This window comes from Vidua chalybeata, chromosome 7 (genome assembly GCF_026979565.1).
Source record: "Vidua chalybeata isolate OUT-0048 chromosome 7, bVidCha1 merged haplotype, whole genome shotgun sequence".
NCBI lineage: Eukaryota > Metazoa > Chordata > Aves > Passeriformes > Viduidae > Vidua > Vidua chalybeata.
In genome coordinates, this window is record NC_071536.1 from 12,688,160 (window position 1) to 12,713,956 (window position 25,797).

The 25,797-nt window shown below is 39.5% G+C and overlaps 1 protein-coding gene across 1 annotated transcript; it reads left to right on the forward strand.

The window, feature by feature from the left end:
* Positions 1-1,728: 1,728 nt before the first annotated feature.
* Positions 1,729-25,451, forward strand: FAM117B (family with sequence similarity 117 member B). The gene is made up of 8 exons (XM_053947805.1): positions 1,729-2,322; positions 9,196-9,344; positions 13,836-13,928; positions 14,440-14,553; positions 20,271-20,414; positions 21,303-21,528; positions 22,370-22,490; positions 24,659-25,451. The coding sequence occupies exons 1-8, from the start codon at positions 1,785-1,787 to the stop codon at positions 24,975-24,977; spliced, it is 1,704 nt and encodes a 567-aa protein (XP_053803780.1). The 5' UTR covers positions 1,729-1,784; the 3' UTR covers positions 24,978-25,451.
* Positions 25,452-25,797: the final 346 nt, after the last annotated feature.

A 25,797-nucleotide genomic window follows, 5' to 3' on the forward strand; every position in this document is an offset into this window, starting at 1 on the left:
TGTATGTTCTCTGCCTCTCAGCCATTCCCGGTGAGAACACTGTCTCCCAGATATTTTATTAATTATAGGTTATCTGGGATTTTGATGCCTTGCCACATTGTGCCAGCAGTGCTGGTGATGGCTACAGGAAAATAAAGTACCTGTGTGCAATTTACAAGGTAGCAAGTATATTGCACAGTTGAAGGAAGGGATACAATAGGGCTGATGGTGATCTGCCAGGCTTCTGGTGGCTTCCCTTGGCAGCCACTTTCAGGGATAGCACAGGGCACAGCCTGGGCACAGCCTTTTGCAGAAGGTTTTGATTGACCCGTGCAACTCTCCTTCAGGCCATATTACTAGCATTTACAGTACATGTGAGAGAGCATAATGCCTTTCAAAATAAATGTAATTAATCCAGAATGCAAGAGCTTACTTCACAACAACCTCATCACTACATATGTCCTGTTCTCTTTTGCCAGTCTGATTCCTCACAAAAAGCTCTCAACTCTAACAAGAGCTTTACCCTTCAAGGCTTTAGGTAGGTCAGTATCCAGGCGTCCTTAAGAAGGGCCTGTGCACATAGTCTTGCTTTTCAGGTTCGTTTAACTTGTCAGCCACAAGGATGGAGCTCTTCAAAGGGGAACTAAGGATTTATGAGTGAAGAGGGCTTCAATCAGAAACAGCAAAGGAGAGAGGAAAAAAAGAAACCCAAGCACAACCAAGATGAACAGAGACCAGTATGTAAATTGTTGTCACACCATTTGTATTATAGCAATGCTTTTCAATTGCAACGTGCAACTTGTAGAGCAGTATTGAAAAGAATTTGTCTAAGTACTGGTAGCTCAGAAGGCATTTGCAATAAAGACAGAAAAAAGGTTTATTGATTCTTTCTAGTGTTGAGGGTACTAACCTGTATTTGTCTTGCATCTAAATAACCAAACACATGAACTAAGGCCTATTCCATGCACTCATTCGCTGTTCTGATGCATAAATTTGTTTAAGAGGATACCAGCAGTTAACAAATATTATTAAAAGATTACAATGAAGATGCAACTAATCTGACCTAATGGAGGAGAGTAAACACAGCAGTTAAGGGAAAAGGGGGTCAAGTCTGCCTGGATATTGCCCACGTCTCTGGTGCCATCATCGGTAACACCGAGCTGGTGGCAAAGCGATTGGATAAACCGCTGTGGAGCCCCGTCCCCTCCTGGAGAGCACCTCGGGCTAGGAATGATGGACTAGGGATAATGGTCCCTCAGAACAGGATCGAGAGGCGGGGGAGCCGCCGCCGGCTCGCAGCTCTGCCCGCGGCAGCAGCGGCGGCAGCGGCCCGGCGCGAGGGAGAGGCGCGAGGGGGAGCCGGGAGCGCGCCCCGTGCCCGCCGGGGCTGCCCCGCCGCACGTGCGGGGGGCAGCGCGCGGCCCCGCGCCGCCCGCGTGCGGCTCTTTAAGCGCTGCCCCCGCCCCGCGCCCCCCCGTACCCCCCGCGCGGGCTCGGCCACTCAGGCGCGCGCCCCGCAGCCAATGGGCGCGCCGTAGCTGCGCGAGACGAGCTGCGCCGCGCCCAATGGGAGGGCGCGGTGGGCGGGGCGCGCGGCCGGGGCACTATTGTTGATGAGGCGCACGGAGGCTGCGGGCGCAGCGGCGCGGAGGGGACGGGACCGGGACGGGAACCAGGACGGAGCTGTGGCGGCCACCACCGCCACCTGAGGCGGCGGACCCCACGAGGTGCGGCTCGCGCCTCGCACCCTTCCCTCTCTTCCCCGCCTCAGGCCGCCTTCAGCGAGCCTCGGCTCCCGACGGACAATGTCCCACCAGCGCGTGAGGCGCGGCGGCTCCCCGACCCCCGCCACCTCCCTGGCGGGAGGAGGTGGCGCGGCGGCGGCGGGCGGCGGAGCAGCGGGAGCGAGCAGCCGCCTCCAGCCCATGCGGGCCACGGTGCCCTTTCAGCTTAAGCAGCAGCAGCAGCAGCAACATGGCAGCCCCACGAGGAACGGTGGCGGCCCGGGAGCGGCGCTCCCACGCGCGGCGCCCCCCGGCAGCGGCGGGCGTGGAGGCCCCGCCACGGCCCCGCCGGGGGGAGCGGGGAGCAGCGGCGGCGGCGCCGCCTCTTCGCGGGGCAGCCCCACGCGTGGCCACGGCGGGGCGCGGGGCAGCCCCCCGCGGCACCACCACCTGCCGCCGCCGCCGCCCCCGCCGCCGCCGGGCAGCGGGCCCTCGCCATGCTCCTCGCCGGTGCCTCCGCTGCCGGAGGGCAGGGTCCGGCACCACCACCGGCGGCAGTCGCCGGAGCCGGGCAGGAGCTCCCCGGAGAGGAAGAGTCCCAGCTCCCCCGTCTGCAAAGGTGAGCGACGGGGGGTCCGGGCCAGCGGCAAAGGGCACGTCCCGGGCGGCCGGGCCAGGCGCGGGGTGCAGGGCTGGGGCCGGCGGTGCTTTCGAGCGTGCCGTGCCCCGGGGCAGAGGTAGGGACAGGGCTGTGCCCGGGCTGGTGCTCGCCCTGCCCCTTCTCTGGCCGGCGGCAGGGCTTGCCGGGTGTGTGTGCGTGGAAGGGCTCGTTGCTTTTGTTGCTGCTCTGTTGCGCCCTGGCTTTCAGAAGAGGAATAGAGAGCCAAGCGTGCCATGTGGGGGTTGTGACCGCTTCTGTAGTACCGCAAGTACTGCCTCGGATTCAGGAGGGTGGATGTACTTAAGGTGCTTGGGCACAAACTTAAGGTGAATTTGGTGTTTGGTGGCTGTTGTGAAGCCTTCACATTTACCCTTTCTGCACACCTCGTACCAGATGATGTACGTGATTGTTATCCAAACAGTGTCCCTAAGCTTGTAATTAAAGAACTAACTGGTGCTGTAGGTATGGCACGTAGGTGCAGAACAGAAGTATTCAGTACCTCTTAGTAGTTGCTTTCAACATGAACCCTGTAGAAGGACGTGTGTGCTTGAGTGATGAAAAGCTTGTACTACAGTGAAGATAGAAAATAGCGTGGCAATGGCATACGTTTTGTAACAAACTACATTTTAACTTTTTGAATAATTAAATCTTACTGGGAATGCTTGAGTATAAGTAATATATGGCATCAGGCTGACATATGTAAGTCCTTTTTATTTTCGGGTTAAAAGTTTACTTAGAAATGCATCAGTGTGGCTTTGTGTCCATGTCCTCAAATCTGTTACTTTTAAGATACCAAAGCTTGCAGCTACTCATTTCCATGAAGTTGCCTGTGGTAATCTAAAGAGTAAAGCTGACTAATATGCAGAAGCGTACATGCGGAAATCTAGGACTAGCCCTCCCTTTAACACTTCTGCTTCTCCTAATACTCCTCCCCCTCTCTAAAATAACGATTGTAACCACACTACCACCTTGGGTTTTTTCTTTTTTCATGTCCTAGCTTTTGAGGAGTGGTACTGCCGAGTGAGACAGTCATAACCAGTTGGTACAAGATGACTGTGCCTCCTAGTCTGCTAGTGTTAAGAGAGGACTGATAAGGTTCTGAGTTAGATTTTCCACTTTCCAGATAAGAGTAATGAGGGTTTTATTAAGGCTGTATTATATTAAAGGCTTTGGATCGAGGAATGTGTGTATTCTTCATTTGAGAATCCTGTTAATCAGTAATCTGAAAGACTTTTTACATATCATAAAATTCTGTCTTCTTCCTGTGAACTTCATGAAACTCTTGCCTAAGGTGCAATCTACTGGCCTGGAGAATGAGGAAGAGTGTGGTTAGCCATGAGGTCCAGTTTCAAAAACAGTTTGTAAAGGCACGTGTCAGACCACTTAGGGTGGAAGAATTGCACTGTCTTTTAGTCACTGTGGAGAAGCCTGCTGAAACCATGGTGGCCTCTTTACTGCTTTGAAGAATTAACATATATAAGGAAACAAGTCATTTGATCACTCTACTGTGTTAAGATAACTCCACTAGCTTTTTACAAGATGTGTGAAAACAGGAGTGTGGTGTCCATTTAATTGCTTCCACATGTTCCAGTTTCTGAGCAGTACTTGTACTGGCCCCAAATGCAAGCTAAACCTCTTTAATATTGCTTAACATTTGTATCGTGTAGTCTGGTGCTTGACAGAGGCTGAGTTAACTTCAGTTTTTTTCTTCATCTAAATGAGTGAGCAGTGTTAGCTGAGAACATGGAGGTGGAACTTTTTTTACTAATGAGGCAATGGTTGTGCAGACACACAGGACGCTTGAGGGTATTGGTGAGAATCTGCTGCAGAATAACCTGGGTTTTTCTGTTGCTTGCTTTCAGTTAAGGATGGCTTTTGTTCATTCCTACAGCTGCAGGCGTTTTTCTTGAGATAAAAATGAACCTTGAGGTTAGACAAATGATAGCTTTTTCTGAGCGTAGATACTGGTTGTATCTAAGTTTAAGTTGTATCTAAATATAAGTTGTATACTTCAGACTCAGTTTCATATTTTTCAGATTTTCTTTCCTGGGAAACAGTTGAATAGTTTTGAATTTAGTTTTCATGAACCTGCTTTACACTTGAGAACCCTAACTTGTGAATTTACAAATGTGACTTTTGTGGGTTTTGGGCGTGGTCTTTGGACGTTTTTTTTAGCCCTTGTTTTCTGATCTGAATTGCAATTAAATGTTGGAAATATTCAACTGAATTTTCTGTTGACTATGGGATAATTCCAGATGGAATATTCTGTCATACAACTTCTAATTTTCCATGCTTTTCTTGCCACTTCTCTCCCTCCCTCCTAAATATGACCAGAAACCTAGATCTTGCTACTACCTGTTTTTCATCTTTTACTCTGCCTTTCTGCAGTCTCTAGCACTTCTTTCCCAGAATTCAGCTTCCAATTGCCTGTTAATGTGTTCTGCCTTCCCATCACTGGTGAGGCCTCATTCCTCTGCATTTTCACTGCAGTGTCTGTCCTGCAATCTCCAGTTTTGGTTCAGTTTTCCCGTATGCCTCTTCAGGTGTCTGCAAACCTCCTGTTAGAGGCCACTGTTTTGACCTACTAGTACACTGTTGTAACATGAGCTAGAGCATTCACATTTCTCTATCTTCATTGGTTTTGCCTTGGTTTATTCACTGAGTCAAGATCTAATGGGGTCCTGTTATTTTTGTTCTTATATGAAATACATCTTAGAGGAGTTGAACTGCTCAGCTGCAGGAATGTTGCAGTGCACCAGGCTGAGTAAACAAGGTCAAGACCAGAGCCATAGCAGTTGTTTACTTTCAGGTGCCTTGAGGTAGTGAGAGAGTTCTTTACTGGGTGCTGGACTTTCTGGTATATGCCAGTTGACTGTATTGGACATCTAAACTCATTCTGAAAATTAAGGAGAAAAAATGGTTCATTTTATTTGGAGGAAAACTTAATTGTTTTGTCTATGGAAGGGTAATATTAAAGCCCGCTTCTATGAATATATTATATGAAGTCTTAAGTCAGATGTGAACCTTTCCTTGGAGGTAGGGAGGAAGAAATTGAATTCCATTGCACTCTGAAATTTCACAATAGAATTTATTTATTTTAATAATCTGGTGAGTGACACAATAATAGCTGCAGACCTGTCAACCTTAATGACCAAAGTTTTGTAGTAGTTTTGAAAGATATTACTGTAGGATGAGAGAGAAGACTGTGTACCATTACATTCCTGCTTTGCTTACCGAAGCTGTTTGACTAATGGTGGGTGTAAAGAAAGTGAATTCATTTTTGCAGCATCATACTGTACATTTCTTGTGGCAAGCACTTTAGGGAAGTGCACTTACTGGAATTAAAAATATTTTCCTGTATTAGAGTTAAGTAGCTTGAACATCTTGGGCTTTCTGAAGTTTGGTTTTGTAAAACACCACTAATTATGTCATTCTTCTACAGTGGAACAATTTTGAATCACTAGTGAATAGTTCTCTTTAAATTTATGGAGGATGATAGGCAAGATTATCTTCCAAAGAGAGTGCACACAGTTGGATGGTGTGTCTGTTCTTAGTGCACTAAGTCTGTTAAGTTCTTTTAATGAAACATGAAAAGTAGGTGAAGCCCCAGAGATCAGGTGCAGTTTTGGAAAAGGTGACTGTGCCAGCTGTGTATGGAGAATGTACTTTCTGGGGAAAAACCTGACCAAAACAGAACAAAAAGATCAGCTGTATGCCTTGATGCCAGAGGAGCTAGTTGGGTCTCGCCCCTTCTCACTACTTTGGATAGCCCACTTGTAAAAAAAAAAAGCCTCAAGTGGAACTGTCAGGAAATTTTGTGAGTTTGGTGGCAGCCTGGGCTTTTCTGCTGCTTGTTTTCTCACACTATGTGTTAGACAATGTTTCTTTGGTTTCTTTCATACCTTTCAGTTAGCTATTGGTAATCATCCATATTTGTTCAATTTCGCTCTTCAGTACTACTGGTACAGTACCCGAATTTATGCTGCCTTTGGAGGTGCCTTTACTCTGCAAGAGGTGGTGTGTGTGATTCCAGCACACCTGCAGCAACTTCTGTTGGTCACCTGTACAGCAGTGACTGGTGAAGACCTGGCAACTTGCTTGTTATTTCCCCACATTATGGACTTCATTGATTTGTGCTGTGTATGTTTGCTTTGGTTTTGTTCTATTAATTTGCTTTGCTTGAGACCGGATTGCAGAAAGACTTTAATTTCTAAATAAATCTATACTAGTGGTGGATGGATAGAGGGTTGGTATTTATCACAAATACTGGTTTAGAGAGGTAATCAGGCCAATTAAAAGAGATCTAATATTTAAGAAGCGTCTATTTGATGAAACAGCTCCATTGTTTTTCATCAGCCACAGCTGTTGTAACTGTTATCTCTGTGGAGGCAGATCTCTTGTTATGTAGGTCACATCAAGGAAAAATAGCAGCTGAACACTTGCTTCAAGTATTGTAGGGGAAAGTGCAATGAAAACATTGTATATGTTCCCATTGAAATGTTTTGAAACAGTAAGAATTGTGTAGTAGACTTTGCAAATTTGTATAAAGACAGGTTGTGAAGGTGGAAAAGTAAAAACATATCCAAATATCGTTCCCCTATCTAAATAGGAATAATTTGAAAACAGAATTTATTAAATGGATTTTTTAATCAGAGGAAAAGAGAGTATTTACAGGCTTTGTGCCTTGAAATGAGCAGCTTCCCTTGAACTTAAATAGTAAACAGGTTCTTCAGTTCTCATTCTCTATATTCAGCAAAATAGTCTTCCAGTTGCTTTTTGTTTTGTTTGTGGCAGAGAGGAGAAACTAATAGATTCTGCTTCTTCAGTTTTGAAGCTGTCTGCTGCAGTGGCTTTTGCAGATGATGTGGCTGACTACGTACACTTCCTGATTTATATTTTTTTTCACATCCTTTCTCTTTCCCCTTGGTAAGAAGAGAGAAGCTTCTTGAAGAGGAAGAATAATAACTGAGAAGAAAAACAGGGAGGATATGGCAGCTATTTCTAAGACAAATAAGATGTTTGATTTAACTTTGGAAGCCAGTGTAATTTTTAAGGAATGGCACGTTGTGTTAGCATGCCACATTGTCCTATAGTACACACAAAGGGAATAGTTTTGAAATCATCTGATACAAACAGACCCTTTAGTGTGCTGTGTGATGGTAATGGTAGTCAGAGAATTTCTTTGATAAACAAGTCTTAAATACAAACTCCAAAACATGTTTGCTGCTACACCATGAGAGCACAACTGCTATAAGCTCAGTAGTAAGGTTGTATCATTGCTGGTACTTGTAGTAGTAATAAAGCAGATGAGGTTTCCTGACTGCATTGTGTGAGTGTGGCTGATTATAGTGCCAATAATTGTTTCCTTATAGTTGAATTGAAATATTTCCCACATTTTTGGTGTGCACATCTCTATTAAATTTGCATGAGGCTATTTAGTGTAGAAGGTCACTAGACTTAGGTTCTGTCAACTCCACTGAAATCTATACCTAACAGGTTTTATTTGTATTTATCATACATATTTTTAGTAGATTGCAACAACTTAGAAATTGAATTTTGGACTTTGGTGTCAGTGGTTTTATTTTCTGACTAGCACTCAGACACTAATCAGGCACAATTTTCTTTGTCTGTAAATGAGTTTATGTATAATACAAATACTTTTAGTGCAGAATTAATCCTAAGGCACAGTGAGAGAGGACAGATGACTGAGTTTTTCCAGTGTCCTTTTATAAAGCTTCCATCTGATTTCTGAATCATGCTTGCTGTGTTGTAGCTGTGTATTTTAGGGCTTTCTATTAATTATAGGTAAGATTAATGCACAATTCTTTCAAATATAATTGAAATTCTTTTTGTGGGGAGTAGATGAGATAATAGTAAGTTAGATCATTGTAATCTCAGGATTTGCATTTTTCTCAAAATGTGTGAGCACATATGTAGATCTAAACCCTGGGTCTTCACTGCTTATCAATCTCTTAAATTTACCAACTGCAGTTACTGTTTTGAGGAAACTTTCTTCAGTGTTTATTCTTCATAGCTTGTGGTATAGTCTACTGCCACTTTACTTAAGACATCATTGACAGATGGGATAGATAAAAATATTTATTTGTAACAGTACTCTTCCTTCTCATATTAGTTCCAGTGGTTGTTATATCTAACCTTTTTTAGTAAGGATTCCTCTTAGTATCTAAATTGTTCTAAAATAGGATACCAGTATATATACTACAAATGAGGTGTTGCAGAAGATACAGCAACAGGCAAATATGAATGTAGTTACCAAGTAGCATGTAAAGGGAGGAGATGTCTCAATTAGCTTGTAAAATGTAAATCATTACCTTATCAAAGTTGACTTCTGAATCTAAGGGTTATGCCATATGTTATGTGCTGGGTGATTAAAACATGCAGGTTTATAAGAGTCCCTTGAAGTAAAGTAGGTGAAGGATTAGTGGGATGATCTGTAAGCTCAGCATTAAACTGAAAAAGTTCAAGTTTTTCTTCATTAACGTTTATTTATGTGTGAATTTTTATTTCTTCTACACCTTCATAATTTAAGATACAAAAGACTGTTAGACTTCTAAAGGAGTAAATAGTGGTGCATAAACACTAATGCAACATTTGTGATGTAAGACTGTTTTTAAGGAAACCATAAAAACAGATTTCAAGCTTATTCAAACAGAATAGAACCTGGGAAATCAAACTTAATTTCCATATTAAAAGTATCTTGTTGTGTACTTAATAACATAGTTCGAATTTGATATGATTTCTTGTAGATGATTAAAATGGATAAGCTCTCTTCCATGATTTCTTTGTAATCACATGTTCTTGCTCTAACAGACAAATCAAGACCACCTTCATCAAGCCCTTCCAGTATTGTTCGCCGCACCTCTTCACTGGATACGCTCGCTGCTCCATACCTTGCTGGACAGTGGCCTAGGGATAATCACGGACAAGCTGCTCCCTCTATGAGAGACAAAGCCACACAGGTAGTTTTTTTGTCTTTGGAGCATTTAAGTGTGAAGACAGGATTTAAATGTAAGAAGCTCTTCCCTTGAAAACATTCACTTCAACTTTCTTGCTCACAAGTTCCTATTCACTTTCAAATTGCAGGAATCTTACCTTTGCTATTGCATGTGTGAATTATTTGCATTCTTTAAGTAAAGGCTGAGTACTGTAGTATCTTTTAGGTGTTCTACTTCCTTCTTGCCTCAGGAAAACACTAGTGCATTGTACATCTGTATTCTTATTGTTCTTACAGGATGCAGTACACTAGGTAGCACTGGAATTAAGTACTGTTTACTTCAGATTTATGCAGAGAACTTAGTGAGGTATCTTTATATGTATGTCTGTCTCCAACTCTTCATCCTCTGTTTGTAAAAGCCCCATAATGTTCACTTGGCTTTTGTGCACCAAGTATAGAATTATATGCATTGAAGAACTGCCTCGTTGAACCATGAATGGTGTTTAAATCTAGCTCAACTGGAAAGTATTAAAAAAATACATGATTTGCTAATAAACATCACCTGCTTAACCAAAGCAGGTCACAAGCTCTAAAGATTCAGTCCCGTGCCACCTGTAAAAATGGAACCAACAAACAATTGAATGAAATCCCCATTCCTAGAACATGGTTTCAACAAGAAGTCTCCACTAATTCCAAACAACATAAGCAGAATGCAGTTGGAAGAGGACCTCATAGCATATGGGACATCCTTGTGTTTGAACCTCTGTTAGGTTTGGTAACAGTAGAAAAAACGTGTCCACATAGTTTTCAGTGTGTAAGAACATGTAGGGTGTTGAGCAGATGAGGTCTGCAGTGTTACTGTGGGGCCTTTCTGAGAACCACAGCCTTTTGTGGGGAGGACCACAATCCAAAGAGCAGATCAGTAGAGAAGGAAGGTGTTTTGTAGGGAAATATGCTCATGTGGATAAGGTGGTATTAGGAGCTGGTGAAGGAAAAAGGACTTGAGGAGCAAGTTTTCTGTGCAGGAAAACGAATTAGAAAAATGGTTAGAAGACAGGGTAAAAAAAGTAAGCAAATTGAAATAAAAGGAGAAAGATGAAGGAAGGTATGTGATATGAGTGGCTGTTTGTACCTACTATTAAAAGGCATCATTAAAGGGCAGAACTAAACCCATATGGGTGTCCTAACAATTTATTTTCATATTTGATTCCTCAGAATAATACTTTTTACAAAATAATTGTATTTTTGAATTGCTGCCAAAGTATTTGCTATGTTCAGTTGCTCTCATTCAGGTTAGTTTTGATATAATCTGAATCATGGTTGGGCTTTTATAATCTGTATTTGCCAGATATCATCCTTTTTGGCTTGCATTTTGCTTTTGGATTTTTCTTCCAATTCTGATACATCTAACTGCTATGGTAGTGGGACTTTTGTAGAGGAAATGTATTTGAAAGGTTAATGGGAAGACTGTAAAGGGCACTAGATATTTCTGCAGAATGAGTACGTTTAGTGGTGATTTATGGTAGTGTATTTCTGAGAGAACTAGAATGATCTGTTTGCACTTCCTAATTTAAAATTTATCAAGCCAGTAGAAAATTTAGGGCCATAGACATACATCTGTATGTCCAAAGCTGATATTGATATGACACTGATGAGGTATTACTGCTTTTAATCTTCCAGTGGGCCTGAGAGCAGCCACTGGAGCTAGGGACAAGTTTGAAATGTGACTTACAATGATTAGTTTCCCAAGATAATAAAGGTTGCCCATTTGTGCTGTTCAGCTTTTCTGAAAATGTCATATTTGGATGAAGTTTCACTGGTGAGATACTCTAGTTCCAATGTGTGTAATTTCAGATTTCACAAAGTCTGACAAGAAATGTATGTGTTCTAATTCCAAGCCTTTAGAGAGCAAGAATTGAATTTGCAAAGTTAGAAAAGGTTTTCAAGTTGAGTAAGCAGGGTATCTTGATTGTGTGGAGTTATGGCACAGGGAGTGGAGCCATTCAGGAACCAGACTGGGAAGAGACAGCAATTAGTGGCACACTGCAGCTTGCAGGCCTTTTTAGAGATGCCCATGGGTCATAGCTGAGAGCTGTGTAAGAGACCCCAGGTGATGCAGAGACTGTCTTTCTGTCAGACTCCTGCAACTGAGTATTTTGATGAAACCTGTCTATAAAACTAGACTGGATTATGTACGTGAAGAGTATTTGTTGGATGATGAATAGGTGTATTATTGAGCATCCAAGGGTTTGGCTAGAATTCATACTTGCACTTATTAAGTGCTCATAAAACAGGTGTTAATAATCTCATCTTCTTTGCTTTGAATGAAACATGTTTGTCTTACAAATTAAAATGAGACAATTGCTTTGTATTTTTTTAATTCTTAAATAATTCATTTTAACTGGAAAGATTTTGCCTCTTAAGACTTTTTTTCCTGAAGCATTCAAATGTCTGTAATAAATTCAGCCTTAAATAATTTCTTTGTAATTCTAGAAAGTGAGGAGGATGTTGTGCATGGTAACAACTAATAAGCAAGTAGTAGTACTTTAAGAAACCAGAGAAATACAAATCCCACTTTGCCTATTGGTTATTTGGCCTATTTCTTGATTATAAATATTATAATCAAAATTTGGGGAATAAATAGAAGAAGACTTGCTAAAATAGTATTGCATTTCTGTTTTGATGCAAAGGTTTCCTGTAGTTGAATCGGAAAAGATTTCTAACTATTTGTTTTGAGGATGAGCATCAAAGCACCTTTAATGCTTTAAAATGAATCAGATACTAATTTATTAAATAGTTCTTGAATCTTGAGTCAAAGTCTTGAATATAAATTAAAGGCAAAGACTAATTAGAATGTTAATTATTCTCCTGTAGGCAAGTGTAATGGTTGTGCTGAGTTGGGAAGCTAGAATTAGTAGTTAAAGTGTACTGTTCCAGGAGCTAGAGGATAGGATGATACTCCTGATTGACATTTGAGTATTGACTAGACAAAGATTGGTACTTGGGAATGGGGATTATCAATTATTCTATTTTATGATAAAGATCAATGAGTGCTTTTCTAGAAAAACAGATTATAATGGATTCTGATTTTGCTATGAAATAGGAACTACAAAGCAACCCTATTAACTTTATTATTCAGATTTGTTCTAGTTAGTTATTGATTTGGAATGATGAAGATTAAAAAGTACTAACAATGAAGGTTTCATTTATATGAAACTTGTGTCTGCAACTGAAACTGATGGGGTTGAAACCTGTATATTTGGAGTTAAGCCTCCATATTCCCTGCAAAATAGGAATGAATACCACAAAAGACTTGAGTTTCTGTGATACAAGTGCAGCTTGTAAGAAAGGGGTAAGAAAGATCAGCATGTGGCTTCTGCAGGCTGTTAGTCTCACGTGTAAGAGCAACCATGGCACACTGTAGATGTAAAGACTTTGAGGCAATCAAAGTTTTCTGTATAGGAAAAAGTGAGATATCCAGAAAATGAGGTTAGCTAGATCACCACTGTGTGCTAAGAACTGGGTGGTGGCAAGAGTGAATTTCAAGGAATTTGCTGTCTCTTTCAGTCTGTAAAATGCTTCCAAGAAATTATTCCCCTTTCTTCATTAGATTCTTCCCCTTACTTCCTGTGACTGCTCAGAGATTCCTAATAGATGCTGTTATCTGTCTTCTTAGAGCCTTTACAGTTCACTGTGTTTGAAGACATTCCTGGAGGTGGCTAGGTGGGAATACAAGCTGCCCATAAAGCATGCAGTATTGTCACAGGCTTGCCTGTGCATTTTCTTGAGTGAAATACAGTGTGTCTTAATGATACTTTGCATTTCTCAAAACTCCTTCACCACAATATGTTTGTGAAATTTTTTTTATTAAACACTAATGACTCTGATGGTTCTGTGAAACCAGCTTAGTATTATATATGCTGCTTTCTGCTTGGCCTGGGACAACTGTGAACCTGGAACCCTTTGAGGCATTAATAAATTTATTCCCTGCTTTGCAGTAGTTCTAGTGGTGCTTATATGCCTTGCTTTCCTTTTTCTCATTCTTGAGAGCAAGAATGTGATTTTGAAGCTGTGCTGGTGCAGGCTTTCACAGTGCTTACACCAAGCCATGCTTGCTAGTGCTTCAGAAATAACAAGGTCAGCATCTGTGCAGGAAATGAAATACACCAGCTCCCCTCAGTTCAGCACCCTCACAGTGCTTCTTCAGAGCTCTGTAGCAGCCTTTGGTACATCTGGCTGTGAGTACTGCCTTATGCTCACTCATTTGGAAGAGAAACTATCACATCCCTATATTACACTAGGTCTGAAAGTTGTGGGTTTGGGGTTTTTTATTTATATAGTTTCACTCTGCTTTTTCATACTTTACCTGTGAGAAAGGCTTTTAGTTGATTACTGTTCACTTTCAGTTCTGAATCTAGCATATCTTAAATGTTCTCTTTTCTAATTTGTCTCAAAATACTCTGCCAGAAAGTAGCAATTACCTTTTTTAATTAGTCTTGTAATCATCTTCCTACAGACAGAAAGTGCCTGGGCTGAAGAATACTTAGAAAAGAAGAGAAGCTCACACAAACGTTCATCATCATGGGGCAGCAATGAACAACTCAAGGAGGTCAGAAATTACTTGAGAATTTTGGATTAAATGTTTTTTGGTATGCACTGATACCATGACGCTTCAGGAAGGCAGGAGTATTTTACTACTTTGTTTAATTATACAGATTCTGGGCTTGGTAAAAAATATGGAATTGCTTTTCATTTGCTATTGATTTAATATAAAAATGCAGGTCAATTAATATTTTCAATCTGAATATGTGGGAAAGAAAATGTTAAGTTCAAGTGACATTCTTTATCAAAGAGGGAAGTAACAGCAATGACCTCACTACTTTCAAATTTTATGTATTTCAAATTCTTTCATTAAACCTCTAGAGACATCTTCTGAACATCAGCTGAACTGGTAGCTGGCATACTAGGTTTGCAAGCACCTGAGTATAATCTAGTGCTGGCAGTAATTATGAATGTTATGGTAGTAAATAAGTTTAACTAAGTGATGGAATAAATGAATGAAATTACCTGTGTACTTGGATACACCTGTTGAAATCTGATGTGAATTTTTCCTTTGTTAGATTGCAAAATTGCGTCAACAGCTGCAGCGAAGCAAGCACAGCAGCAGGCATCATCGGGACAAGGAAAGACAGTCCCCTTTTCATGGCAACCATGCTGCCATTAACCACAGTCAGGTAAGGCTGTGTGCTTTTTGGCTGTATTGGGTAGCTAATACTTTTAGGTCCTTTCAAGGTTGTGATTTGTCTTAGAGGGAACTTAGAAATACCACAGACTGCTAAATATGTTGTAGCTATAGGTGAATGCTATGAAATAGAGCTCTTTCTTTTGGCTTGATTGAATGAGGGTCCAGACCTTTTTGTTACTTGGGTGAGCTGGCTTTGAACTCCCACTTTCAAATAATTTCAGGTAGTTAAATTCATCCTTAAAGCAAGGTTTTTAAAGTGCATTCTGCAGGTTCCACAAAAAGATGACAGATAAGTTTAATCTAAAACTATAGACCATCTTCATTACATGTTGCTGCGACAATTATGACTTTGCACATGGCATGGAGCAAACTGCTGGTAAAACTGTACACTCAAATAAAAGATAGCTTTTCTGAGCACATTTTGTTGTCTTGCCAAACACTTATATAATACTGTGATGAGATTTAGAGAACTTATCTGACAAAAGGCTGCTCCATGAGCTTATTTATTTGTTTACACATTTCATAACTTCATTCAGCCTTTTTAAGATTTTTTTTTTTACCCCCATTTATCATGGCTCGAGACTTAAAGTAAAAATCCCTTCTACAAAAACGATGATGGTTAGGCCACCACCTTTGTGCAGTTTCAGTTTTATTTCAAGGCTTCTAATGAGGTCAGGTTGACACAGGTGTAATATTTTTAGCTCAATTGATAGCAGGTGTAAAAAAATTATAGGCTTTCAAAAACACAGATCCTTTTTCAAGTGTGTTTTTTAGTAACTTTAAGAAAACAAATAGAAAAGTTTGGTGATTTTTTTCAGAAGGAAAGCTTTTTTCCTCTCCCTACTGTTATCTCATTAATGTACTTTTGCTACACACAATTTTTTTTACAGTTACTAAAAGAATAAATTCCTCACAAATAGCCTTGGCAAGGCAGTATAGTTGAAAGAAACTAGGAAACTGTCAATGTTGTGAATTGAGAAAGTAGTTCAGCTGTGAAGCTTCTCTGAAAATCTAATTATATTCCCAATTACTCCTGAAATGCCTTTAATTGTTCCAATAAACATCATAATCTGATAACAGTTAATAAAGATTTTCATTTCTGTCATTCCGTCCTTCTGGAAATAATTTAGGCCAAGTTCTTTCACTCTTTCTTTCAAAGTCAGGTGTTTGAGTGACTGTGTTCTACTTCAAGAATGAAAATAAGAAAAGAGAGTGTTTTGAATTTTTTCTACTCTGTTCTTCTTAACTCCTACTTTGTATAAAAGTCATGAGCACCTTTTGTGTCAGACCCTAACTTCTTATCCCTGCTGTAGGACATTTAGTTAGGAGTCATGACTTTTCAGGATTTGTGTGCCTCTTGAATTCAGTTTGTCGGTAGTTTAAATTCTCTGCTACTGGAAATATTTAGGAATTTTTTTTAGAACTACATTTGACATAGCAATTTAGGAATTACTGGAGTGTGGGTGCAGTGTACTGTGCTGCTGATTTTAGTGACTGCTCAAGTCAGAACAGTCCAAATTTATGAATGACGAAAGACAACTGACCCAATCCCTTTCTAGGGGGGGTTGAGAAAGTTCATGAAAATCAACATACAAAATGTGTCAAACTTTGGTTAAAAAAACCGAACCAAAAGCCAGGTCAGCATACTTAATTAAGGTGTTTTGTCTGAATTTGTAGAACTTGAGGACAATTTCAACCAAAAAGTGTACTAAGGAACTTTTGATATAGGCCCTTTAGTACACTGGAGAATTACATGCATTTTAACAGGTTTGCTTAGCATTCTACAAACCTGTGGGTTTCTGAATGCTAAGTTATTGCCACTTTAGCAGAGATGATCTTAGTGAGTTTTAATTTCAAAAATGAGCCACAATGCTGCTATTCTGAAAAATACCTCCCCAAATTATGTATATAACTTTTTAAAAGTCATAATAGTTTTATTATTTTGTTTCTGGTATGGCTGTCTTTACATTCTGCCAAATTTTATAGTACGTGAATAAAATATTGTGCAATGGATAATTATTTTTTGGACTTGTGGAACAAACTATAAAATATAAATTGAAGCAAAGCAGCTTTTCCAGTACTGTGTTACAAAACAAAACATTGTTTTTCTTGGTGAATTTTGTGCCAGCTGTGTCAAGCTACTTGCGAAGGGAAGAAGTTAAAGAAGGATTCGAAGAGTAAGTGAAGAGTTTAGATTAATGGCATTTAGCAGCTGTTTTTTAACTCAGAGTGAAAATCTGTAACTGTAGTCATCAAGGGCAAAGTTCCTGTGTTTTCTCATTCTTTTTTTGGGAACTGCTAAACTAGAATTTCTGGCAGCAGCTCTGTTCCTTCAGGATTTGTGGGAAGGACTGTGTGGAAACCAGAATTTAGTAATTAGAATATTCAGAAATTTTCTTTCACATTCCTAGCTTGAAGGAAGCTTTTGTGTTTGTTGACTCTAAAGGGTCATGTAAAGATTTCTGAGCTCAAAGAGTTGGATTCCTGACAAGGTGAGAAAAAGTGTTAGGAAATTGTGTCAGTAGTTCCTTCACAGAGACCGGGTAAACTCTGTTTAACATTTGGAAAATGGAATACTCTTCTAGTTAAAAGAAGAAATTTTACTGGATTTATTTCCTCTTGTCTTCCCTCATTTCTTCTTTTCTTCCCTACTTAAATTTTACCACAATTCTTGAATTATAGCAAAATTTTTAGTGGTTCTTTCCAGCTAAGCTTCTTATTGGTTGTTTATTTGTGCTTCTTTCTAATATGATTTTTGTGTGAAGAAAGAAATCCACACCATCTCTATGGAATAAGCTTGTTAGCTGTTCCTGACCCTCTGCTCACAATCAGGAAGTAGTTGGGGAGGACCTTGATCAAGTCCTTGCTGTTGACTATAATTTGTTTTCCTCAGAACAAATTATTGGTTTTTTGTTTGTGTGGTTTTTCCATTGTGCCAGAAATGTTCCTTTCTGTCTCTTTTTAACTGAAAGAGAAGTTTGCAAAAAGGTCATAGCCTACTCAGGTGATCTCAGGATGCATCTGAGAACATTTTGAGTTAATTGCGTGGCACTAAATCTGTGAACAGGAGTCAAAACAATGGGATCTTTCTGTGTTCTCAGTGTTGGTATAAGGGAGAAACTAGAATTGAGGCCAGAACTGAAACCAGATGGAAGAATAAATGGATTAATTTTTTCCAACATATTGTTTTTTTCCTCAGTGCACTTGGCTGATATTACATTTTTATTTGGCACTCTGAACCATCAAGGCCCCTGCTCCTTTTATTTTCCTGGGAACCCTGTGTCCCCAGTGTCTGACCAATTGATGATACTAAGATCAGCTGCATGCAGTTCATAGTGCTGGGGTTTTTTTGGTGTCACTCTTATCACCTCACTAGGTGGAACATTTCATTTTTAGAGTAAAATTACCATGATACATTCACCCTAGAGGTGGCTTGATGTAAAAGTATCACAGGTCCTGGGATTCTGTTTAAAGTTTTGTTACCTGTGAAAAAGTGGAAGAGATTAGAGTGCTTTTCCTGAAATGCCTGTGAACAATTTAGATTTGTCATCAGCCCTTTTTCCTACCTCGTGAGTTTATGCCGTACCTGTAAGTTTCAGAACGGAAAACTCCGTGCCAATGCGTTGCTGGGTGAGCACAATAATTATCCTGTGGTTGGCACCTTGCCTTGTTGTGAGCATTCCCATGTATTCAGATGAGTAGTCAAAAGTTGGTAGCCTATTCCTGCATGTCCATGCAGACCTCTGTGAAGGCAGTATTTTTAATAAAAAGTTTCTTGTTTTGAGGCTGATTGTTCCACCCATGTCACAATACTGATTCCTTTTCCACCCTATAGCAGCGTGGGCTAAGAAATCATCCTCAGTCAGGTACAGAATATTATTTTTCTTGGAAGTGAAACATGCTGTACTGAACTATATTGAACTCTACTGAATCTACTTTGGGCTCTTCAAATAGTATCATGAACTTAAAAATTTCTGTGGTATGCAATCACATTTAAAGGTGAAGAATTCCCACATTTTGCTAATGGCTGCTGAAATCTTAAAGCATACTTGTGTTCTACTTTCAAACGAGCTCAGTTTGTCCTAAGAATGTGTATATTGAATAACTGGGGGCATAAACACCCTTTAGTGCCTGAATTTGTACTGATATATCTGTATTGTGACTGAATATCAACCTGTATTAGTTTACTGGATTGTTGATCCAGGGCTTGCTTGGAACAGAATTAGCAGGTTTGCTTCCTCAGACTTTTTTGTGCTCTTCTCCAGTTGGTTTTTTTCATCTTCAGGCAAGACTTTAGAAGCTCTTTATAAGTTTGGCCACTATGAGAATGTTTCATTTTTGTTGACAGAAACAGAGTGACGAGCATTTCCTGAACAGAAGCTTTTGTAGTTCTTGTGCAAATCTTTTTTAAGATGTTTGTTTTTTGTTTTTTTTATGACTAACCTAATGTTTCAGGAAAGCAGAACCAATATAATTCATAAGTTCTGCTCCTGTAGAGATTTGTGATTGTGACAAGAAGTCTCCATTATGATCTGTTCTTAAATATCTTGTTTACATTAATTTTTCCTAGGTAGATTTTCTGCCAGACAAGCTTTGTGTGGTTTTTGAGAATGTACACAGGAAATTAAAATGCTTTGGTGTCTGTCTGTGCAGTCTTGTTACTTAAAGGAAAAATTAAAATAAAACCCCCTCACAAAAATACGCTTTTAAGACCAGATAATGCTGGTCCTTCAGTCATCAGAGGAGTTACTCTCAATCATGGCACACTAGGCCATAGAGTCCAGGAATTTTACATGGGAATTCTACTGTGACTTAAGTGTGTTGTGCTGTTCTTTGAGTTGAACTAAATGTTTGTAGAAAGTATTACATTACCTGTAGTACACCACTACTTAATGAGTACAGAATCTTCTAATATTCTGGTAGGGAGACTTTTTTAACAGGAGGGCAGATGCTAATGGAGAGCCTGGGAAATCTCAAGAAGTTATGGTGTGCCAAAGGGAGCTTTGGAAATTTCAGTAATATGTTTTCTGAGAGTGAAGTTTTTGTGCATATTTTGAAACACTGGATTTTTAAACTGTTACTCTTCCTTCTGAAGCAACTAAGTATTAACATTTGGGTTTGGGATTTTATTCTTTCTGTGGAAGTCTCCCTAACTTGTTTCGTTAATGTTTTATTCTGTCTTAATACAGTTAATACATTGGTCTTAATTTTTAACATAGTGCAGTCTTGCATTTGTGGAATAATTTTCCTTCAGCATGTGTCACGTTATTGCAAGAGGCCACAAATTTATATTAAAATATCATTTTAATGTGGTTACCATCCAACAATGAGTGATGTGGCATTGTGGTATAGCTCACTTTAGGAGGAATGTGCATGTCTTTTAAAGGCTTCAAAATTACTTACATTTAAATGTTTACTGTTTCATTTTACTTGTAAAGCTATGTCAAGCTAGAGGCAGACCATATCAAGGGAGATTTTGAGACTAGGTTATATAGCTTTTCCTGCTAGAAATTGGATTTGAAACAAAATTCAGGATGTCTGCCTTCAGTTCAAGCATCCATTTGAACACAATTGCTATGGTTTCGTGTAAATCCTTGATACTGAAGTGTAGATGTGTTCTGTTTCAAGAGTCACTTTTGGGTAGAAATAGTAACTTTGTTTTGTAAATAAATTAATGTTGTTTTCTTATTGTCTCTGGTTCTTTAGGCTCCCATCCCAAAGAGTGCTCTCGTTCCTGTGATACCTATTACCAAATCAACGGGGTCACGGTTCCGAAACAGTGTAGAAGGATTGAATCAAGAGATTGAGATAATAATTAAGGAGACGGGAGACAAAGAGGAACAACTTGTTGTATGTATCTGCCACCATGTTTGCTCTATATACTTATTTTCATTTTGCTTTGAGATCAAGTAATAAACTTTATTTTGTACCGTTTTTTAAAGAAAAAATCTCAGTAAAACAGGGAAAAGCAAAATGTCTGTTTTGAGAGTTTTTGTAGTAACTCTTTTTTGCCCATGCTGAACTATCTCCATCCTAGGTGAACCATAATTTCCCAATTTTAATGTTTGTTTTGTTTTAATGGTTTTTAGAGGTGAATTTACTAATAAGGTATCAGAAATACAGACTATGAAGATGATTAAGGAGCCAGAATGTCTATGATATGAAGAGAAGCTGAGAGAGATGGGAATGTTCAGACTTGAAGAGAGACAGCTCCAGGGATCTTAGCAATGTGTATAAATTTCTCATGTACAGAAATGGAGGGAGCTGGTCTCTTCTCAATAGTGCCCAGTGATGGGGAAAGGAGCAGTAGGCATAAATTTTAAAATGTCAGGTTTTTGTTGTTTGTTTTTTTTTTTTTTTTTTTTAACGTATGAGGGTGTGTAAAACCCAGAGCAAGTTGCCCAGAGAAGTTGTGGAATTATTGTCCGTGGAGATATTAAAAACTTGACTGGATGGAGTCCTGGATACACTGCTCTACCTGAGTCTTCTTGAGCAGATATGTTAAACTTGATAATCTCAAGAGGTTCCTTCCAGCCTCAGGAATTCTGTGATGATGTGAAATCTTAGAAATTGTTGTCCTTAGTTTCTGAACATGACATTTTAGTTTCTTTTGGAGTTGCATGTAACAAATTAAATTTTCTGGCTCAAATGGTTTTATGAAACCCAAAAAAACCCTCAGACTTTAAAGAAATTGCTATCCAGACAAGAGCAGCTGTTTGATGCCTTTAATTTTAACAGCCTCAAGATATTCCAGACGGGCACCGTGCCCCACCTCCGTTGGTGCAGCGCAGCAGCAGCACTCGCAGCATTGATACCCAAACACCTGGTGGAGCAGACAAGGGCAGTAACAACAGCAGCCGCTCCCAGTCGGTGTCTCCAACCTCATTTCTTACCATCTGTAATGAAGGCAGTGAGGAAAGTCCGTGTTCTGCAGATGATCTGCTTGGTGATTCCAGAGATAAAGGTACTGTGTCACTTTAAAAGTTCAACAATGCTGAACTTATGCAACATGCATAACTACATTGGTAAAAGAGAGGGTTTGTTCCCTGCATCCATGGAGAAATGGTAGAATGTAGTGGGTTTTGTATGTTTTTTTTGTATGTGATCAAGTTTTTTCCAAATTGCTCCAAATGCTCCATATGTATGCACACATATTAATTAAAGCTGGATAGATGTGACTGAGGAATGTGCTTCCCAAAAAGCTTTTCTTTTAAATAATAGATCATTTGAGTATTTTAAGCAGGTTGAAGAAGCAAGAATGTACAGTATCAGGTGAAACAGCAGAGTAGTCCTGTTGCTTGTGTTGGGTACTTTTTATGATCTTGGCCAAAATTTGCAACCTTATAGCATTTTATACACATACCCATAAAAGTTTAAGTGTTTAGAGTTTATTTAATTATTCTTTTTCTATCTGGAATCTTTTGAGAGATCCTAGGAGAATTTTATAATTCAACATAAGCCTGTTCAGTTTTTTAAGGAATATGGATTCTGCCCATTTCTTTTGGGTAGATGGTAACAGTACAGAACCATAGATTTAGGTTTGCAGTTAAAAATTGAAAATGCCCAGAAGTGATCAGAGATTGCAGAGGAGCCTGAAAATGTTACAGGGAAAAACAGAAAGAAGGAAAGGAATTGAGATATGAAAGCTTATTTGCAAATGAAGGTTTTGAAGGCAAATGAAAATGTTTTTGAATTTCATAACATTGGTAATGAAGTGGCTTTAAATTCAGGGGACATTTAAAGGTAGTTCTTGTGGTTTTTTATAGCGTGTCACATTTACATAATGAGAAACTCTGTTCCTGCAGAAAATGGGAATAATTCTCCCTTGCCAAAATACGCTACCTCGCCAAAACCCAACAACAGCTACATGTTCAAGCGTGAACCTCCTGAGGGCTGTGAAAAGGTGAAAGTCTTTGAGGAAAACTTGTAAGTTGATTTTTGCTACATAAGAAATAACATCTAAGAATCAGATTAATTATTGCTTTATTGATTTTATGTCAGAAGTTATTAGTCTAGTTGCTAAAGCCATGCTAACAACCTGATCTCTGCTTTTTAGTGTTACTATATATTGGCATATCTGTATATATTTTGCTGCTGGAATTTAGTGTTAAAATCTTGACTGATGTTTTTTAAAAGCCAGCATAATTTGAGAGGAGTCTCTTACCTGGCAGATAGTGGGAGAAGAACTCAGATAATCAATCAGACGGGGGGAGAGGTAATAACAGGCAGTAACATCAGCTAATGTATGTCATAGCTTGACAGACACATCCAGTAATCTAGACTCTGAAGACCATATTCTTTTCAGCTAAATCAATGTAGTTGTGAAACTTCTAGTGACAGAAGAATGAACTTGACCCTGAGTATTTGATGCTTTGATTATTCTGAAAAAGCCAGTTTTTGTCACTTGAGAGTATTCTGGGAGGTTATGTTTTATTTCAGAGGGGTTTTTGTCCCCTTATGACACTTGTATGCTAGAATCTTAACCTACAGTTAAAAATTCCATCTTGTCACACAAGGAGTATAGATTGGTTACAATTCTCTTATATTATCTCAAGAATGCCATCTAGTATAAATGTTAGTTAAAAAGAAAATGAGCTTGGCTGACCTGTGCAAATAGATTTTGAGACGTTTCTACAGCCTGTCCCATAGCAATGTGGGAAGGGTTACAGTAACTGAAGTTACCTGTCTGTATTTTAGCGTCACTGACAGATAGTTAGTTAGTATTCACTTGCTACAGGAACATACTCTATTGCAGTTTGTCTTGTATTTGCATTTCTTTTAGGAAGTCCTCTCTTTGTAATTGTAGGACTGTTCTGCTGTAGAGCGAAACAGGCTTCTACAGAAGTTTCTACCTAGCTATAGCAGTCCTCAGACACTGCAGTGTCATGAAAGAAACATCTTTTCACATCTGTTACTTGAATTCCATCTATCTGTGGAATACATGAGTGTAACTATATAAAGCTCAACCTTTGTTTAACATAATTTCTATTTGAAAATCCTGTACAGGATTTTCATTTGGGAAGAAAATTTACAAGTGGGGTTGAATTTTCTGGACATTGGGAAGAATTGGCTAGCATGGAAATGTACCCTATTTTATGAACAGGATTACTTTTCAGAATGAAGTATCTCTACAAAAATATACTGGAAGATTGGCTTGCTTGGCTTTCTAAACAAAGACAGAAGTGAACATGGTTCTTTTACAAACACAAGGGAGGGAGAGGTTATAGGCTAAAGGACAATGCTGGTAACAACAAAAGATGAATAAAAATTTCTGGTGGCTATTTTCAAGCAGTAAAGAGAGACTTTAAAGCAGATTTCTATAGTTCTGTCTTGAAGTAGACTTTGGCTACTGTAAGTAGATTTACATTGCAGCGTTAGAACAGAGAAGGCATTCCTAAGGTATCCATGATTTCCATTCCAGCTCTGTTTTTCTTAAAGCATGTCTTGGGCTGAGTTCTGTGCTGAGATGGCAAAACTGCAAATCAGGATCTAAATTTGTGGTCCACACTTCCTTTCCAGATTATAGGTACTTGATCAGGAAAACTACATTTTACTCTCTGCATTGAGGATTTTAGTAAGATCTTCTGTGGACAGTCAGGGCACACTCATGTGAACATTCAAAGGCAAAAGTATAGAAAAGGGGAACCCCAGATGATTATGAACCCCTTTGTGATATGCAGTATTCGGATCATTGCTATGCCAGCTTTCTTTCGCAGGACTTGCTGTATAAATAGCGTCTGTATGTGGAGTAGAACTGATTGGGTTGTGGAAGTATCTGGAGAACATGATTGAAAATATTTTCTCATATAATGAATGTGCTAATTCATGGATAGGGTTTGTGATCAAGCATGAAGTTGGTTGAGTTCCTTAGGTTTGGAAACAGCCTGCCCTAAGAACATGCTGTTGCCTTGCAGCACGTTTAAACAAGTGGTTTTTAAACCATCTTGTTTTTGCTGTGAGTGTCATTAAGGCATTATTGAGTAGCTGAAATACTTCAACCTCGACTTGTTTCTGATGATGTGTTCAGCAATACATCCCTGCCATTGGCAGAATTTGATTGTTCCATAAAACTATTGTGTGTATTTTATTTCTAGGCCAAAGCCATTGCATGAAATTCCAGCCTTCTATTGCCCTGACAAGAACAAAGTGAATTTCATTCCGAAAAGTGGCTCTGCTTTCTGTCTTGTCAGCATCCTCAAGCCACTTCTTCCCACACAGGATCTCACACTTAAGGGCACTACACACAGCCTGACTGTCTCCTCCAGCATGACGCCTGGCTTGTTACAGCCCATTTCTATGGCCTCCTTGACTACAAACACAGATCAAGACAGGATCTCTCGTGGAACAAGTACAGTAATACCACAGACCTCTCTGCTCCAGCAGTCAGGATGTATTGAGGAAGCTGAAGAATAATTTAAATTGTCTTGACGTTTTTCTGGGCAACTACTGGGAAAAAAATTGAACCAGTTGACCGGACCTTTCTGATCACACACACGCATTGTTTTAACAATTTATGGCACTGCCAAAATCAAACTGTTTGTATAATTGACTGGTTAGTAGCACATTGAGAAGTTCAGGAGGCTGCAGCAGCTGATATGCTTTTGTACTTTCTGCTTTTGAAGACTCTGGTTCTGTTTCTCTTCTGCTTTTTTTTTAAACACTGGTGAAAACAAAGACTATCATAATCCTTTCCCATTTAAAGGACCAGTTGTTGTGATGATGTGTGTCCTCTGACTTTTTTCCCCCCATTAAAACAAGTCTCAAGACCAGCCAGCTGATCCCATTTACTATTGTGATCTGCACAGGGAGGGGCAATCAGATGGTTTTGCAAGACGTCTTTTGTATGAAAATGTGTATTTTGTAACAAAATTTTGCCTTTCTGGTTTGTAGCAGATGGTATTTCCTGGTGGTGATCCCCCTACCCTTTTTTTTTTTTTTTTTCCTTTGGTAGGGAAGATTCTTTTATACTTGGCTGGCTTACAGCTGATGGGACCAAAGGATTGCTGAACTATTGTGGCAGTCTCAAATTATGTAACCTTGCTGAACAGCCTCAGACCTAAACAAAGCAAGACAAGTTAATACGTTTGAAACTTTTAAAACAGAAGAGTATGCAAAAACAGTGTTAGTATATAGTGTACATTTTTTTGATATCAAAAATTTGTGCTTCTGGTAAGTCACATTCTTAAAATTCCTTCCTTCACAGAATTCCTTCTAGTGTTGGTTTATTGGCTGG

Coding starts and splice junctions, on each gene's coding strand:
- FAM117B (XM_053947805.1), top strand. CDS start 1,785: ATGTCCCACCAGCGCGTGAGGCGCGGCGGCTCCCCGACCCCCGCCACC. Junction 9,345..13,835: donor TGAGAGACAAAGCCACACAG/GTAGTTTTTTTG, acceptor ATCTTCCTACAG/ACAGAAAGTGCCTGGGCTGA. Junction 21,529..22,369: donor TGGTGATTCCAGAGATAAAG/GTACTGTGTCAC, acceptor CTGTTCCTGCAG/AAAATGGGAATAATTCTCCC.